Source organism: Eretmochelys imbricata, chromosome 24, assembly GCF_965152235.1.
Source record: "Eretmochelys imbricata isolate rEreImb1 chromosome 24, rEreImb1.hap1, whole genome shotgun sequence".
Lineage (NCBI taxonomy): Eukaryota > Metazoa > Chordata > Testudines > Cheloniidae > Eretmochelys > Eretmochelys imbricata.
In genome coordinates this window covers 14,775,081-14,790,071 of record NC_135595.1, presented here as the reverse complement: position 1 = coordinate 14,790,071, position 14,991 = coordinate 14,775,081, and the positions used below count along the sequence as shown (strand labels likewise).

At 49.9% G+C, this 14,991-nt stretch overlaps 1 protein-coding gene across 1 annotated transcript in view; it reads left to right on the top strand.

Moving 5' to 3' along the window:
* LOC144279948 (IgGFc-binding protein-like) overlaps window positions 1-14,991 on the top strand; it is a 90,567-nt gene that overhangs the window by 14,202 nt on the left and 61,374 nt on the right. The window contains exons 5-12 of the mRNA XM_077841653.1: window positions 369-942; window positions 2,199-2,776; window positions 3,267-3,744; window positions 4,518-5,113; window positions 10,226-10,799; window positions 11,080-11,273; window positions 12,947-13,088; window positions 13,776-14,116. Of these exons, the coding sequence (XP_077697779.1) occupies window positions 369-942; window positions 2,199-2,776; window positions 3,267-3,744; window positions 4,518-5,113; window positions 10,226-10,799; window positions 11,080-11,273; window positions 12,947-13,088; window positions 13,776-14,116 (3,477 nt within the window). The remainder of the gene's footprint in view (window positions 1-368; window positions 943-2,198; window positions 2,777-3,266; window positions 3,745-4,517; window positions 5,114-10,225; window positions 10,800-11,079; window positions 11,274-12,946; window positions 13,089-13,775; window positions 14,117-14,991) is intronic.

Here is a 14,991-nt window from a genome sequence, read left to right as displayed (position 1 = left end):
TTCCAAAACCCACCTGGCCTTCTCCCAGATTGCTGACCTGGCTCTTTGGCATCTTGCCAGGAGGACTGCCTCAGAGCTGGGTCTCCATTTCCCTTCAGAGAAAATTTTGCAATTAATTAGATTTATTCTAAATTGGGATGGAACCAATTTTCGAAATATTGAAATCCTTCACCATAAAGAATTACTTTTCTCCAGCCAGTTCTATCCAACATGATGCTATAAACTATTTCTGGCTCTAATCTGGGACCAATTTCCCTGAAAATTTTGGATGGGGCTCATTGCTAATCTGAGCAGAGGTCAGAATGAAATGTAAATGACAGACTAGTGCCATCGATTGTGACCTTTGCCCTTTCTTTCTTACCATGAAGGTGAATAACACCAGGGCCCACTTACCCATCTCCCTGAACAATGGGGCCCTTCGGCTCTATCAGAGTGGCACCTCCCTCGTCCTCCGCACCGACTTCAACCTCAGGGTGTCCTATGACTGGAACAACCACCTGAGGGTCACTGTCCCTAATGACTTCTCCAACAGCCTGTGCGGCCTGTGTGGCAACTATAATGGGGACCCCTCCGATGACTTCTGGACCCCAGCCGAGGATCCGGATCCCAGTGACATTCTCCAAGAGCAAAGCTGGGCAGTGGAAGATGAGGATAAGTTTTGCTGGCACGATTGCATTCGAGGTTGCAGGCCCTGTGCCGCCAGCATAGCCAGAAAGTACAAGGAAGAGGCCTCATGTGGCCTGATAACCAAGGTCTCAGATGGGCCCTTCAGCCAGTGCCACACCAAGATGGATCCTACAGTCTACTTGGACAACTGTGTGTATGATCTGTGCCACAGCGACGGCTACAGGAAGGCCCTGTGTGAGGCCCTGAAGGCCTATGCGGACGCCTGCCAGCTGGAGGGGGTCAGGATTGGGGAATGGAGGCAGCTGGCCAGATGCCGTGAGTACAGATTTGAACACCAACATCATATAAACGGGTGTGGGGGTCGGCACTCCTACATTCTATTCTTCTCCTTAGGCGGGAGTGTGGCCTAGTGCTTTGAGCAGTGGTTGGGATATGAGGACTCTTGGTTGTACTGTACCTACAGTATCTCTGCCTATCTGTCTATGGTATTTCTACGGAGGCTCTCACTGTGAATATATAACATCTGCTGATGATGCCAAATGTTAAGTTAATGATCGCTTTATGGGCCTGAGCCTTTAAGGTGCCAGGCACCTCCTGCAATGTGATGATCATCATTGACTCTTCTTGAGGTGAGTTGTCGGGGTTCCCTCTACACTCTGAACTCTGGAGTACAGATGTGGGGACCCACATGAAAGACCCCCTAAGCTTATATTCCACCAGCTTAGGTTAAAAACTTCCCCAAGGCACAAATTCCTTTCCTTGTCCTTGGATGGTATTGCTGCCACCACCAAGTGATTTAAACAAACATTCAGGGAGGGGCCACTTGGAGCTCTGTCCCCCCCCAAATATCCCCTCAAGCCCCTTCACCCCCTTTCCTGGGGAGGCTTGAGAATAATATACCAACCAAATAGGTAAACAAGGTGAGCACAAACCAGACCCTTGGGTTTTTAGGACACTAAAAACCAATCAGGTTTTTAAAAGCAGAACTTTATTATAAAGAAAAAAAGTAAAAGAAGCACCTCTGTAAATTCAGGATTGAAGGTAATTTTAGAGGATAATAAAAAGATTTAAAACAAGAGGACTCCCCTCTGGACTTAACTTAACAGTTACAAAAAGCAGGAATAAAACTCCCTCTTAGCACAGGGAAAATTCACAAGCTAAAATAAAAGATAATCTAACGCATTTCCTTGCTATTACTTACAATTTTTGTAATTTTAGATGTATCATTTCAGTAGGAGCTGGTTTCTTACTTGCTTGGTCTCTCTCTTTGTCTCAAGAGGAAACACACAAAGAGCACAAACAAAACCTCCTACCCCCCCACAGATTTGAAAGTATCTTCTTTCCCCATTGGTGCTTCTGGTCAGGTGTCAACTAGGTTAATTGAACTGATTAACCCCTTACAGGTAAGTGATTCTGTACCTCTGGCCAGGAGGGATTTGATGTTACTGCATACATAAAGGTTGTTACCCTTCCCTTTATATTTATGACATGAGTGGGATTGGATATATTTTAAATACTGCTTTTTCATGGAGAGGGTTTGCTACTAAATCTGTGGGTCCTTCACTCCCCAGCCATGGAGTGCCCCCTGGAGAACAGCCAATACCAGCTCTGTGGAACAGCCTGCCCAGCCACATGTGTGGACCAGTCAGCCCCCAGCAGCTGCCAAGACCCCTGCGTGGAAAGCTGCCAATGCAAGGATGGTTTTGTGCTGAGCCAGGGCAAATGCATCCCCAAGGGTGGCTGTGGGTGTTTGTTCGAGGGCCGCCCCTTTGCCCCCAATGAGAGCTTCTGGGTTGACGAGGCATGTGGGACACGGTGCATGTGCAATGCAACCACTAGTCAAGTTGAATGCGTGGCTGCTATGTGTAAACATTCAGAGAGGTGTCGGCTAGTGAATGACGTACAGGGTTGTTACCCCTCCAGCTATGCCACCTGCTCTGTGGCACAAAATCTTCACTATGCCACCTTTGATGGACAGAGATACGACTTCAAAGGCACCTGCCGCTACCAGCTCACAGCCCTGTGCAAGAAGGCAGAGGGACTGGTGGACTTTGAAGTCTATTTCCAGGAGAACAGTACTACTCCTGTACAGATCAAGGTTTATGAGACCGACATCAGGGTCAGCAATCAACTCCCTGGCAAAGTCATGGTGAGTTTCAGAAATTACATCTAGTTTCTAAAACATTTCTGGAAAGTCACCGTTGTGATCAGAACTTGGTTGCAGAAAGAGCATAGAAGGATTTTGAAAAACAAGTGAAATATTAACTGGATTCTGATGTGAATGGACAGCGAGTGGAGAAGCTAGAGGGCTGCAGTGATGTGGTTACACTTCATCTGTGTGAGAAAGTGTCAATAGTATCCAGTATGTCTGGGAACCTCGGGAGCTGGGGCTCACGTAGCACAGAGAGAAAGGAACTGCAATAGCCAAAGCCAGAGGAAGTGAAAGTCTGGTTGGAGGATCCTTCCTAGTCTGGAAAGCAGGGATTCAGGCAGGCCGTAGAGGAGTGAGCAGGCCAGATGGGACAAAGATTTCAAGAGGTAGATTATTATTATAGCCATGGGCCGGAGCTCTGTGCTGGGGCGAGAGGTTCCACCACAGGCGAGCGATTTTTCATATCCCATGTGTCTTGCTTTTACAGGTGAATGGTTTCCTGATTAATCTTCCCTTCAACCTTGATAAGAAAATCACTGTGTATAGAAAGGGCTGGGCCACAGTGATCCAGACAGATTTTGGCCTCAGCGTTACCTATGCCGGGTGGTCAGGACGCACCACGGTGACTCTGCCAGTTACCTACGCGGGAGCCGTGTGTGGTCTGTGTGGCAATTTTAACATGGACAGAAAGGACGACATGCTTATGAGGGATGGCACGCTGGCACCAAACCCCATCAGCTTTGGCCAGAGCTGGAAGGTGGGCGACCTCCCAGGATGCTCTGCAGTAACGATACCACCATGCACAAGTGTAGAGGCTATTGAAAAACAACAACGAGGTAGCAGAGGGCAGTGTGGGCTCATCCTCCACAAGAGTGGCCCTTTCAGAGGATGTCACAGCAAAGTGGAGCCCCATGGATACTTCGTAGACTGCGTGTACGGCTATTGCGTCCTCAGTGGGCGGGAGAGTAACATATGTCATGCTGTTGCTGAGTATGCTGAGGCATGTCAGGAAGCTGGAGCTATAGTGCATCCATGGAGGACTACGAAATTCTGCTGTGAGTCCTCTGTGTTCACTACTGATTGCCCCATGGGGATTGTTAATTCTTGTTGGCTGGTAAATGTTGATTGAAACACTCGCTTATCATGTTCTGCAGAACATTTTTTAAAGATGTCCTCTCTGCAAAGGATGGGTGCAACACAGGTAGTGGCCATTGGAGCTGTCCCTACTACATGTGCCATCAGTGTGGTGTACCTTGGGCCAGAGAAATACTGTCTAGCGATGTAGTGTACTTCATGGCCCGTCTAGTCCCGGGCTTCCCTGCTGAGACTGGGATAGCATAAGAGCCTGGACTGGGTGGCTTGGAATTGTGACATTTTTCCATTAGGAACTGGGCTGGGAACCCACCAACTCATCCCACACAAGCCATCTGTTGGGAATGAATTTTAACCACTACTGACCTGGATTCAAAACAAAAAGCTAGTCGTGAAACCATGAACCCAAGACCCAAACTGGAACCTTAGGCCTTGGAGAGAGATTGTCTGTATCCCATCATCTGATCTCTTGGAGGCAGCCAGTCCTTCAGACCTGGGACTGGACTGCAGTTGGTGCCTTCAATAATTTAACTAAACCCAAGAAAATAGAATATTAGGAGCTGGAATGAAGTTGCATCTTCTCGTGATGGTTCATTGTGCACATTGCTAATGCGCTATGTGAGCTAACTCTTTGTTCTAATTACAGCTCCGTCCTGTCCCCCGAACAGTCACTACGAATTATGCAGCAGCAGCTGCGATCTGACATGCAGCAACCTCTATGCCCCGGTGCAATGCACGACCCAGTGTAAGGAAGGCTGCGTGTGTGACGAGAGCTTTGTTCTCAGTGGTGACCTCTGCGTCCCCATTTCCCAGTGCGGATGCCTCCACAGAGGATTTTACTACCAGGCCGGGGAGACCTTCCACCCGAGCGGTTCATGCGAGGAGCAGTGCGTGTGTCAGGCTGGTGGGGAGGTTGTGTGTAAGGCATTCTCCTGTGGCACTGGTGAGCAATGCAGGGTGGTGGACGGTGTCCAGAAATGCCACCCATTTGGATCTGCAACCTGTTCTGCCTCTGGCCATCCCCACTACCTCTCTTTCGATGGGGTCTCCTTTGACTTCCAAGGCACCTGCACCTACATCCTGGCCAAGACCTGCACAGATGCCAGCCACTTGACACCATTCACTATCAGCGTAGAGAAAGAAGACTGGGGGAGTGGGAATGTCTCCATGGCCAAGTTGGTGTCCATTCAGGTGTATGGGATCACACTCACCCTGCTGCAGAACAAACAGGGACTCATCATGGTAAGGCCTTCTCCAGATCCTGCCTTCTACCTCATGGGGGTAAGGCCAAATGGCTAGTGTCGACATAATTGTCTTTGCCTCTGGGACAGTGTGGCCTAGTGGTCAGAGTGAATTTGGCGGCCCTTGTCTTCAGGGCTAGAAGACCTGATGGTAAGGGTTGATATGGATGCCCTCTCTCTCAACGGCCGGAGTCAATAGGACTGCCATGCCTCTCAGGGCTGTGCCACCCAATGGCCAGAGTCAGAGAGGTGCCCTCATTTGCGGGGCAATAAGGCCTTGTGGCCAGAGTTGGTAGGGTTGTTCTTACCCATAGGATGGTAAGGCCTTGTGGCCAGAGCCAATGGGGTTGCCCTTATCCATAGGGCAGTGAGGACTAGCAGCCAGAGCCAAAGGGCAACCATCTGGGGGGTGGAGTACCAGGGTAGGAGGACCCAGGCCCACGCTGCTCCACCGGGTCCCAGCCCAGGGCCCTAACAGGGCCACTGAGTCAGTGGGGCTCCAACTGAAACATGCCGATTTCCCACAAGACTACAGTTAGTCCCCCCTGGGGCACTTCCTTCAGTGTCTCTTGGAGCAGTAGTCAGGGTGTCATCCGGGTTTCTGGGCTTCTCGGCACATGCAGTTCCCAGTGACTCCGATCCCTCTTGGGCGTTGGTAGGTATCCAGGCATCTGTCTGGGTCTTGGCGCCTCTGGCTTCCACGGTCAGGGGCTCCAGCTGCTCCCAGACTGGAACCTGAGAGGTGTGTCCTTCCCCGTCAGCGATCAGCCCCGACTGAGCTGCTCCCTTTTATACTAGTGCTGCACTTGGAGCACACCCAGTAGGGATGTGGGATCCTGGTTTCTTTAGCCCACAATGAGGAGTTAACCCTTCCCCATCCAGTGCGGGGTGAGTGCACCCCATCACACAAGGTCATAGAAATGCACTTTGTGCTCTGCACTTTGAGCAGAAGGTTGTGGTGTCTGTGATGGTCCTTAATTCCTGTGGATGTTCATTCTCCAGGCTTGGGCTGGCCTCCAAGAGAGCTCTGTTTCCTGCACAGATAAGCCTTACCCTTAATCATAGAATCATAGAAGTGTGGGACTGGAAGAGACTTCAACAGGTCATCTGGTCCAGTCCCCTGCACTCAGGCCAGACTATGTAATAACTAGACCATTCCTGACAAGTGTATGTCTAACCTGTTCTTAAAAACCTCCAGTGTTGGAGATTTCATTCCCTCCCTAGGCAATTTATTCTAGTGCTTAACCACCCTGAGAGTTAGGAAGTTTTTCTTAATGTCCAACCTAAACCTCCCTTACTGCAATTTAAGCCCATTGCTTCTTGTCCTATCCTCAGAGATTAAAGAGAACAATTTTCACCCTCCTCCTTGTAACAACCTTTTATGTACTTGAAAACTGTTATCATGTCCCCTCTCAGTCTTCTCTTCTCCAGACTAAACAAACCCAGTTTTTTCAATCTTTCCTCATAGGTCATGTTTTCTAGACCTTTATTCATTGTTGTTGCTCTCCTCTGGGCTTTTTCCAGTTATTCACATTTTTCTCAAAATGTGGCCCCCCAGAACTGGACACAATATGCCACTTGAGGCCTTATCAGCATGGAACAGAGCGTAAGAATTACTTCTTATGTCTTGCTTACAACACTCCTGCTAAGACATCCCAGAATGATGTTCGCGTTTTTTGCAACAGTGTTACACTGTTGACCCATATTTGGCCGCTGAGAGTTTCTATTGATGGCATTAACCTTGTCACGGATGTCATGATCGCTGGAGAAGTGGCCATTGTGGCAGTGTCACGGGGTGCTCTACTCACTGCAGGTGGCGCCTCCTTCTGACTGTTCTGGGAATTAGCTCTCTTCCATGTCTAATGTCTCCCCTCGTGGTCTCTCCCTCTCTCTCACTCTGGGGCCCCTCTCTTGCTCCAGGAGCTGCAGCTTCCTCTTTGTGACTCATCCTCTGGCCAGGTCACTATGTGGTTTCTCCTTCCGGGGTATAGGGTCTCCCTGGACCCGCTGTCCAGGCACTGTCAGTGGCTGGTAGGAGAACCTGGGCCTTCCCACTACTCTGGGTTCTGGCTCAGGGACTCTACAACATGCAGCCATAGTCTAATCAGTCCCCAGCCTTGCTGCTGTCTCCCTGGGCTGCTTCCTCCTCTGCCTCCCACAATCTTTCTTCTCCATCCTTCTCTCTTCTGGGTATGCACTTCCCTCAGGGCCAGGCTCCCAGGGTCCAACTCCTTCCCTGCGTTCCCTCCTTCCCTCTCTAATACACAAACTTTCTCACTGCCACCCTTTCTGTTGCCAGCTTCCTGGCTTTATGCTAGCCCAGGTCACACCCACTCAGCTGAATTTCATCCTCCAATCAGAGGTTGCTCCTCCAGCTTAATCCTCTCACGTGTGGCTTATCACACTAATTAGTTCCTTACTCAGCTGCCTTCGCCCTTTTGGGGCTGGTGTGGTGAGAGCACCCCATCACAGGCAGGCTATTGGTGATGGTGGCAAAGGTTATGCTCAAGCCTTGAGGAGCTTTGGAACAAGGATCTTCATCATGGAAATTGATCCAATTAATTATGTAGTATCTCCCCTTGTTGGAAGGCAGTTGAAGATAAGGACTGAGACCTTGAATGGGATTTGATGTTCTGTGGGGGGCCAATGTAGGGAATGGAGGAGATGTGTGATGTGTTCACAGTGGACAGTGCTTCTGAGGAGATAAACTCCAGCATTCTTCACGAGCTGGAGTAAGAGCTGAAGGCTCTTTCCACAGCTATATCACTTGTTGCAGTTCAGCCAAGAGGTGACAAAGGCGTAAATAACTGAAGCCAGGTCATCCTCTGCCAGGATGGGATGGAATCTCACAGCCAACTGGTACTGCAGGCGAATTCTGCAGTGTAGTGGCTCTCTGCGGGGGGTCCTCCCACTCTGGGTCCTCGGGTGGCCACCCCGCCTCACTACTTTACTGATATGTTGGCCGCTGTGGGGAATGAAGCGGTCTCTGCTTGCAGCTGGGGCCCAGGCCTCTGGTCAGGCGGGGCAAGAAACAAACAGTCAGGTAGCCCAGGCCCTGGATCAAGGCGGGGCAGCAAAAAGTCTGAAGCTCAGACTTTTGTTCTGAGGAAGGGGAGACTGCCACCCCCCAGGTTGAGGTGGCAGGGGGGACACAGGCCCACCCGCTCCACTGCGTCCCGGTCCAGGGCCCTGACAATGACAAAGCGCCTTGTCACTGGGTCAGCAAGGATCCACGCTGCAACATGCTGGCTCACCCTCTGTCAGCATTGCGGCCAGACAGGGGTCTACTACTGCTGGGCCACTTCCACACTCCCCTTCTTGGTGTACCTGTTGCTGTGAGGAGGGGTTGAGGTCGACGGCGGCTTCCGGGACTGCGAGCAAGTCCTCAGGGATCTGGTCCATCGGTGATCTGGGCCAGTCGTCCTCTCCTTCCGGGGTCAGGGCTGACAGTAGTCTGGGGGGTCGGGGCAGTTGTCTGCTTCCTCCAAGTCTGAATCAGCTAGCAGCCCCGGTGGCCCAGGCCAGTCCTCTGCTCCTTCGGCACCCTCTGCTGCTTCCCAGCTCAGGAGGCCACAGGAAGCATCTGGTCTCTCCGGTGGTTGCCTCCCCACTGAGCTTTCTGGGCCACCTTTTATGCTTCCTGCTCCTTGCATACACTTCCTGGAGGAGGGGCAACTAGGCCCTGGTTCCCCGCACCAGGGCTCAGTGCAGGGGTCCTCCCACACTGGGTCCTCGGGAGGCCATCCCACCTCACTACATGTGCCAAAAACCTAAAAATTCTGAACACAATATTTTATAATCCTGCAAAATTCTGCATATTTTATTTGTCAAAATAACATATATACTCATGCCAGTTTCTATTATTTTGGGAATTTATTTCAAAATACCTGTCAGCAAGTATGTCTGTAACAATACACACACACACAAATTCCACCAGGCGTAGAGAGTTAAAGAAACCCCTACGACAATCCAGTATCCTGTTTTCCTGCCCCCTCCCTTCCCCCAGAACCCAGCCACAGGCTCCCCCCCCAGCCCAGACACCCACACCCCTCCCCCCAGAGCCCCACTGCAGGGCTCCCCCAACCCAGACACCCGCTCCTCCTACCCCTCAGAGCCCAGGGATCCAGAGGGAGAACCAGCCTGATGCTGGGACTTGTATGGAGTTTCCTGCACACCTCCTTCCTTCAGGGCCTGCTGAGAACGGGGAAGCCTGCAGCTCCCTCACCCTCCTCCTGGTCTTCTATTTGTGAGCTGAGCTCTGCTGCGTCCAGTGGCCCCTAGTGGCGGCCAGCAGCTCTGCAGCCCATTTCGGGGGGAGGAAGGAAATTCTGTGCGCACAACATTAATTTCTGCACAAATTCTGCCTTGAGAGTGGCGCAGAATTCCCCCAGAAGTAAACTGGAGATGGTAGAAAGCATTACTCATGGATGTTGCTATGTGAGAGCTTTTGTTGGGCAAGCTGAGTGTCCTGCAGCTCAGATGTATCTTCTCTGCCTCTCTTCTTGATTCATACCGCATATTTATTAATATTAATTATTTGGGAACCCCCTCTACATACCTTATATTTTGCAAACATGGGATGAAATTCCTCCCTATGGGAACTCCATTGGCCTCTCTGTTGAAGAATCTGTCTCAAGATCAATTCCCCTGAGAGGCCTGTGGTTTACCTTGGAACAAATAGAATTTGACATATAGGAAATTGGTTCAGGCAGGAGAGGGAGGGAAATGGTGAATGGAGAAGGATTCATGAGAAAAGTGGAGTTTAGGAGAGAGGGGGAGATGGAAAAGAAGCGAGAAACTATTTTGAGTGCAGGAGTTGTCATGATAAGGAGGTGTGGACCAAACACGGGTGGAGGAGATAGGGATGGAAAAGAGAGAGGATCAGGAGGGAGGCAGGTGAGTGGATAGGGAGGTGAGAGAAGAGATGTAGGCCAGGGTAATGTCAAGAGCTTGGAAGATGAGGATAAGTCATTCCAAAGTGAAATCTGGAGTCATGGGTCATTCTGGGTTTACTCCATGGTGTGAGCGAGAGCAGAATCTGAAAACGGGTTGTCCCCGCCCCTGCCCAGCGTCCACTCCCCCTTCTCACAGGGGAATGCTCTGTCTTGGACAGGTGGATGGGGTGTTCCACAACCTCCCGGTGATCATGGCCAACAGGCGGCTCCAAGCATATCAGCATGGTACAAACATCCTGGTGCAAACTGACTTTGGCCTCATTGTGAGTTACGACCTGGTTTACCAGGCCAGAGTCACCGTTCCACAGCGATACCAGGGCCACACGTGTGGCCTGTGCGGGAACTACAGTGGAAGGCAGGACAGCAAGTTCCTGCTCCCCAATGGCAGGACAGCCTCTGATGTGGCAGCATTTGGCTCTGCTTGGGAAGTCCAGGTCCCAGGAGCATCATGTGCAGACAGATGTGCTGGGAACAGCTGTCCAGTTTGTGAGGAGAGGAAGAAGGACGTCTTCAAACAGCACCACTACTGCGGGTTGCTCACAGACCCCGATGGCCCCTTCACTGCCTGCCACGGCACGGTCAGCCCCAGTGTGTATCTGAGCAACTGCCTGTATGATGTGTGCCTGGGAAACGGGGACTCCCAGGTCCTGTGCCAGAGCATCCACAGCTACGTGACAGCCTGTCAAGAGGCTAAGGTCACCATCCTGCCCTGGAGGAGCCCCTCCTTCTGCTGTAAGTCCGTGATACTGATGGAGCTCAGGGAACCAAGGTGCGCTGGGTGCGGGACAAAAGGGGAGAGGGAGACAGCATTTATGGGAACAAAATTCCAGACTTCTGGGATTCTTCATAGACTCTTTCAGTGTGAACCAACAACCTCAGGTGTCCTTGTCCTCTCCTTCCTGTGCTATTCTCCTCTCCTTTATGTCTCCTCCCTCTAGCCTGTAGTATGAAATCTGTCTAGCCAGTGGTATGAGATTTGTCCAGCCAATAATTATTCCTCTCTCCATTTAAGCTGTGAGCTGCCCTGCCAACAGCCACTATGAGGTCTGTGCTGACCTCTGCACTGTCACCTGTGCTGGAAACATCATAGACTGCCCGGAGACCTGTGCCGAAGGCTGCCAATGTGACGATGGCTTCTTCTTTGACGGCCAGGGTTGTGTGACTCAGGAGCGCTGTGGATGCTTCGAACAGGGGAGATACTACAAGGTACAGCCTCAAGTGGTCTGGGTCTGATTTAATTTTTGCTTTATACACATCTTAAATCCTACACTAGTCAGGGATAGGGTTTTCTATAGTGGATCAGAGCACTGGCCCATCCAACCTCGCATCCCAGCTCTGCTAGTACTCAGTGCCCAAAGTTCCAAAAAAGGCAAGAAGATTAAACACATTTTGCTTGTTATGGAGCAACTGTGGTACAGCGAGGGGCAATCACTTGCTCATGGCCACATAGTGAGCCAGGAGCAAATGGCAGGATAGAACCTAGACTTTGTTTGTGGCCCTCAGACCAGCACTTAACTCATTAGAATAATAGAATCATAGGGCTAGAAGGGACCTCGAGAGGTCATCTAGTCCCGTCCCTTGCACTTATGGAAGGACTAAGTATTATCTAGGCCATCCCTGACAGGTGTTTGTCTAACCTGTTCTTAAAAATCTCCAGTAATGGAGATTCCACAATCTCCCTAGGCAATTTATTCCAATGCTTAACCACCCTGACAGTTAGGAAGTTTTTCTTAATATCCAACCTAAACCTCCCTGGCTGCAATTTACACCCTTTGCTTCTTGTCCTATCCTCAGAGGTTAAGAAGAACAATTTTTCTCCCTCCTCCTTGTAACAACCTTTTATGTACTTGAAAACTGTTATCTTGTCTCCTCTCAGTTGTCTCTTTTCCAGACTAAACAAACCCAGTTTTTTCAATCTTCCCTCGTAGGTCATGTTTTGTAGACATTTAATAATTTTTGTTGCTCTTCTCTAGGCTTTTTCCAATTTGTCCACATCCTTCCTGAAATGTGATGCCCAGAACTGGACACAATACTCCAGTTGAGGCCTAATGAGCATGAAGTAGAGTGGAAGAATTACTTCTTGTGTCTTACTTACAACACTCCTGCTAATGCATCCCAGAATGGTGTTAGCTCATTTTGCTACAGTGTTACACTGTTGACTCATATTTAGCTTTTGGTCCACTATGACCCCCAGATCCCTTTCCATAGTACTCCTTCTTAGGCACATTTTCTATGTGTGCAGTTGATTGTTCCTTCCTAAGTGGAGTAGTTTGCAGTTGTCCTTATTGAATTTCATCCTATTTACCTCATACCATTTCTCCAGTTTGTCCAGATCATTTTGAATTATAATCCTATCCTCCAAAGCATTTTCAACCCCTCCCAGCCTGGTATTGTCCGTAAACTTTATAAGTGTACTCTCTATGCCATTATCTAAATCATTGATGAAGATATTGAACAGAACTGGACCCAGAACTGATCCCTGTGGGACCCCACTCGTTATGCCCTTCCAGCATGACTGTGAACCATTGATAATTACACTCTGGGAATGGTTTTCCGACCAGTAATTCACCCTCCTTATCGTAGCTCCATCTAGGTTGTGTTTCCCTAGTTTGTCTATGAGAAGGTCATGCTAGACAGTATCAAAAGCCTTACTAAAGTCAAGATATACCACATCTGCTGCTTCCCGGCTATCCACAAGGCTTGTTATCCTGTCAAAGAAAGCGATCAGACAGCCTTTAGACAGAGAAATAATGTTATGACACAATATGCACATTCACACACCTCACCACACAGCTCTAGGTTTAGCACTGCCAGAAATATTATAAATAGTTGTTTTCAGTTCCATTGCAATATTTCCCTTTTTCCAAACATCCCCTTAGCCCAGTGAGGTGGTCCTGATGAACGACTGCCAGCAAAGCTGCACCTGCATTCCCACCCAAGGGGTGACCTGCGAAGCCCATAGCTGCTCCATAGGAAAAACCTGCCAGATCAGAGACGGCGTCATGGACTGCATCAGCCAAGGTAAAAGACAGTCACTGATTACAACATGCCTGAGGGGTGATTGCACAAGCAGTGAGTAAAGTAGTTGTGATTATGTCTTCTCACCCTTTTCACTTTCTCTTCCCCTTTATTTAACAATGAACCCTGAGCCATAATATTACACAATTTCGACTTGAAAGATGAAAAGCCTTGTGGGGTCAGAGTGTCTGCTGTGTCCTGCTTCTGGCATACACAGCAGCAGTAGGGAGCTGATTAAAACCTGGGGGCTGCTCAAAATGGAGCCTATTGCCTATAGCACCAAAGGACCATCAATCAGCTGGGCACTGTCAGAACCCATCACATCCCAAGCACTCTCCTTTGCTTGCTCAGTGCTGCCCACAACAAGCCCCTCTGAATTGCACCACCTCTGCTGGGCATTGCAGGGAGGGAGACACAGGAGACCACTTTGCTGGCTCTACACCAGAAAAGGTCACACCCACACAGGGATATCCCCAGCAGGGGACTTCTGAGAGATTTGTGAAGGGTGCATGGGAGTAAATAGATAGAAAGATAGATAGACCAATCGATCATTCGGTTCATTTCACAAACAAGCTATATTAAGAAGTAGGATTCCAGGAACACTAAATTTCATCTAAAGCCCCCTCTCTGCTTTCATATATAACTGGTTAGTCTGGAGTTTCTTGTGTTTCTATTGTCTTTCCCCACTAGATATTCCAAAGCCATCCTGCAGTGTGATCCGCTGCAGAGAAGGAACTATTTGCAAGATGATAAATGGGCAGCCAGAGTGTGTGCCAGTCTCTCGGGGCACATGCTGGGCCGGAGGACACTTTCATTACCACACCTTCGATGGACGGGCGTATGATTTCCATGGCACCTGCAACTACATGGTGGCTAAGACCTGCAGGGATGACTCCGTCCTGTCCTCCTTCCACGTCTTGGCCAAGAGCGAGAACAGTGGGAACACACAGGTTTTCTACATTGGGTCGGTGACTGTCCAGGTGGATGGAGTCACTGTCACAGCAGCCAGGGCTGAGGTCGGCTTTGTGTGGGTGAGTGCTTGGCACACACGTCAGCTTGCTCCTATGCTCACCCTGTAGGCTTTACTAAATAGAGGGCAGGAAACTGCACTCCCGACCTCCACGTAGAATTGCAAGCTAGACAAAATCTGGTGTGGTCAGTACATAGATAGGCTACCTTGAAAAAAATACCCCAAGGTGTTGCAGTGGGTATTATTATTGATTTAGTAGGAGCTCTGCCACTGTATCTGTGCTGTCACCCACATACCAGCACTTTGATAGGGGGCGCTGTACTATTTAGATGTGTAGGTGTCTCAGTAGCAGGACCTTTCTCCCGAGTTAATATTAAGCCCAATGCCCAGCAGGACACTGGTGAGAGTTCTGTGGTAGGGAGCGGTCTGGGTACCAAGTACAGAGCACTCTCCCCTTGCAGTTAGTGCTGACCCCAATGCCCATCATGGCGCTAGCAGGTGCTGTGTGGCAGGGAGTGGTGTGTGGGGGGGTCAGTCGGGGGTGCTGTCCCGTCAGAGTCGCACTTCGCACTGATCCCAATCTGGCGCTAGAGGGTGCTGTGCTGAGGGGAGCAGGTTGGGTGGCTTAGTATAAGGAGCTGTCAGTTCTGTCACAAGCACATAGGATCTACACACCAGATAAAGTGTAGATGTGAACATTTGGTCATTACATATCCCACAGCATGTCACGCAGGAGAAGGGCAAATCCCAGCTCCACTGAGTCCATCCTTCCGCAAATTCCCTAGCAGTTTCTAATGTAACAGGGATTCCTTTGAGAGCCCACCTGAGGAGAATCCCCACTATTGGATCCAGGAGGACATGCCTGAACTCTAAGCTATGGGGAAACTCTGAGGCACATCTCGGCAGCTCAGGGCCTTTGAACTACAGAGCCATCTC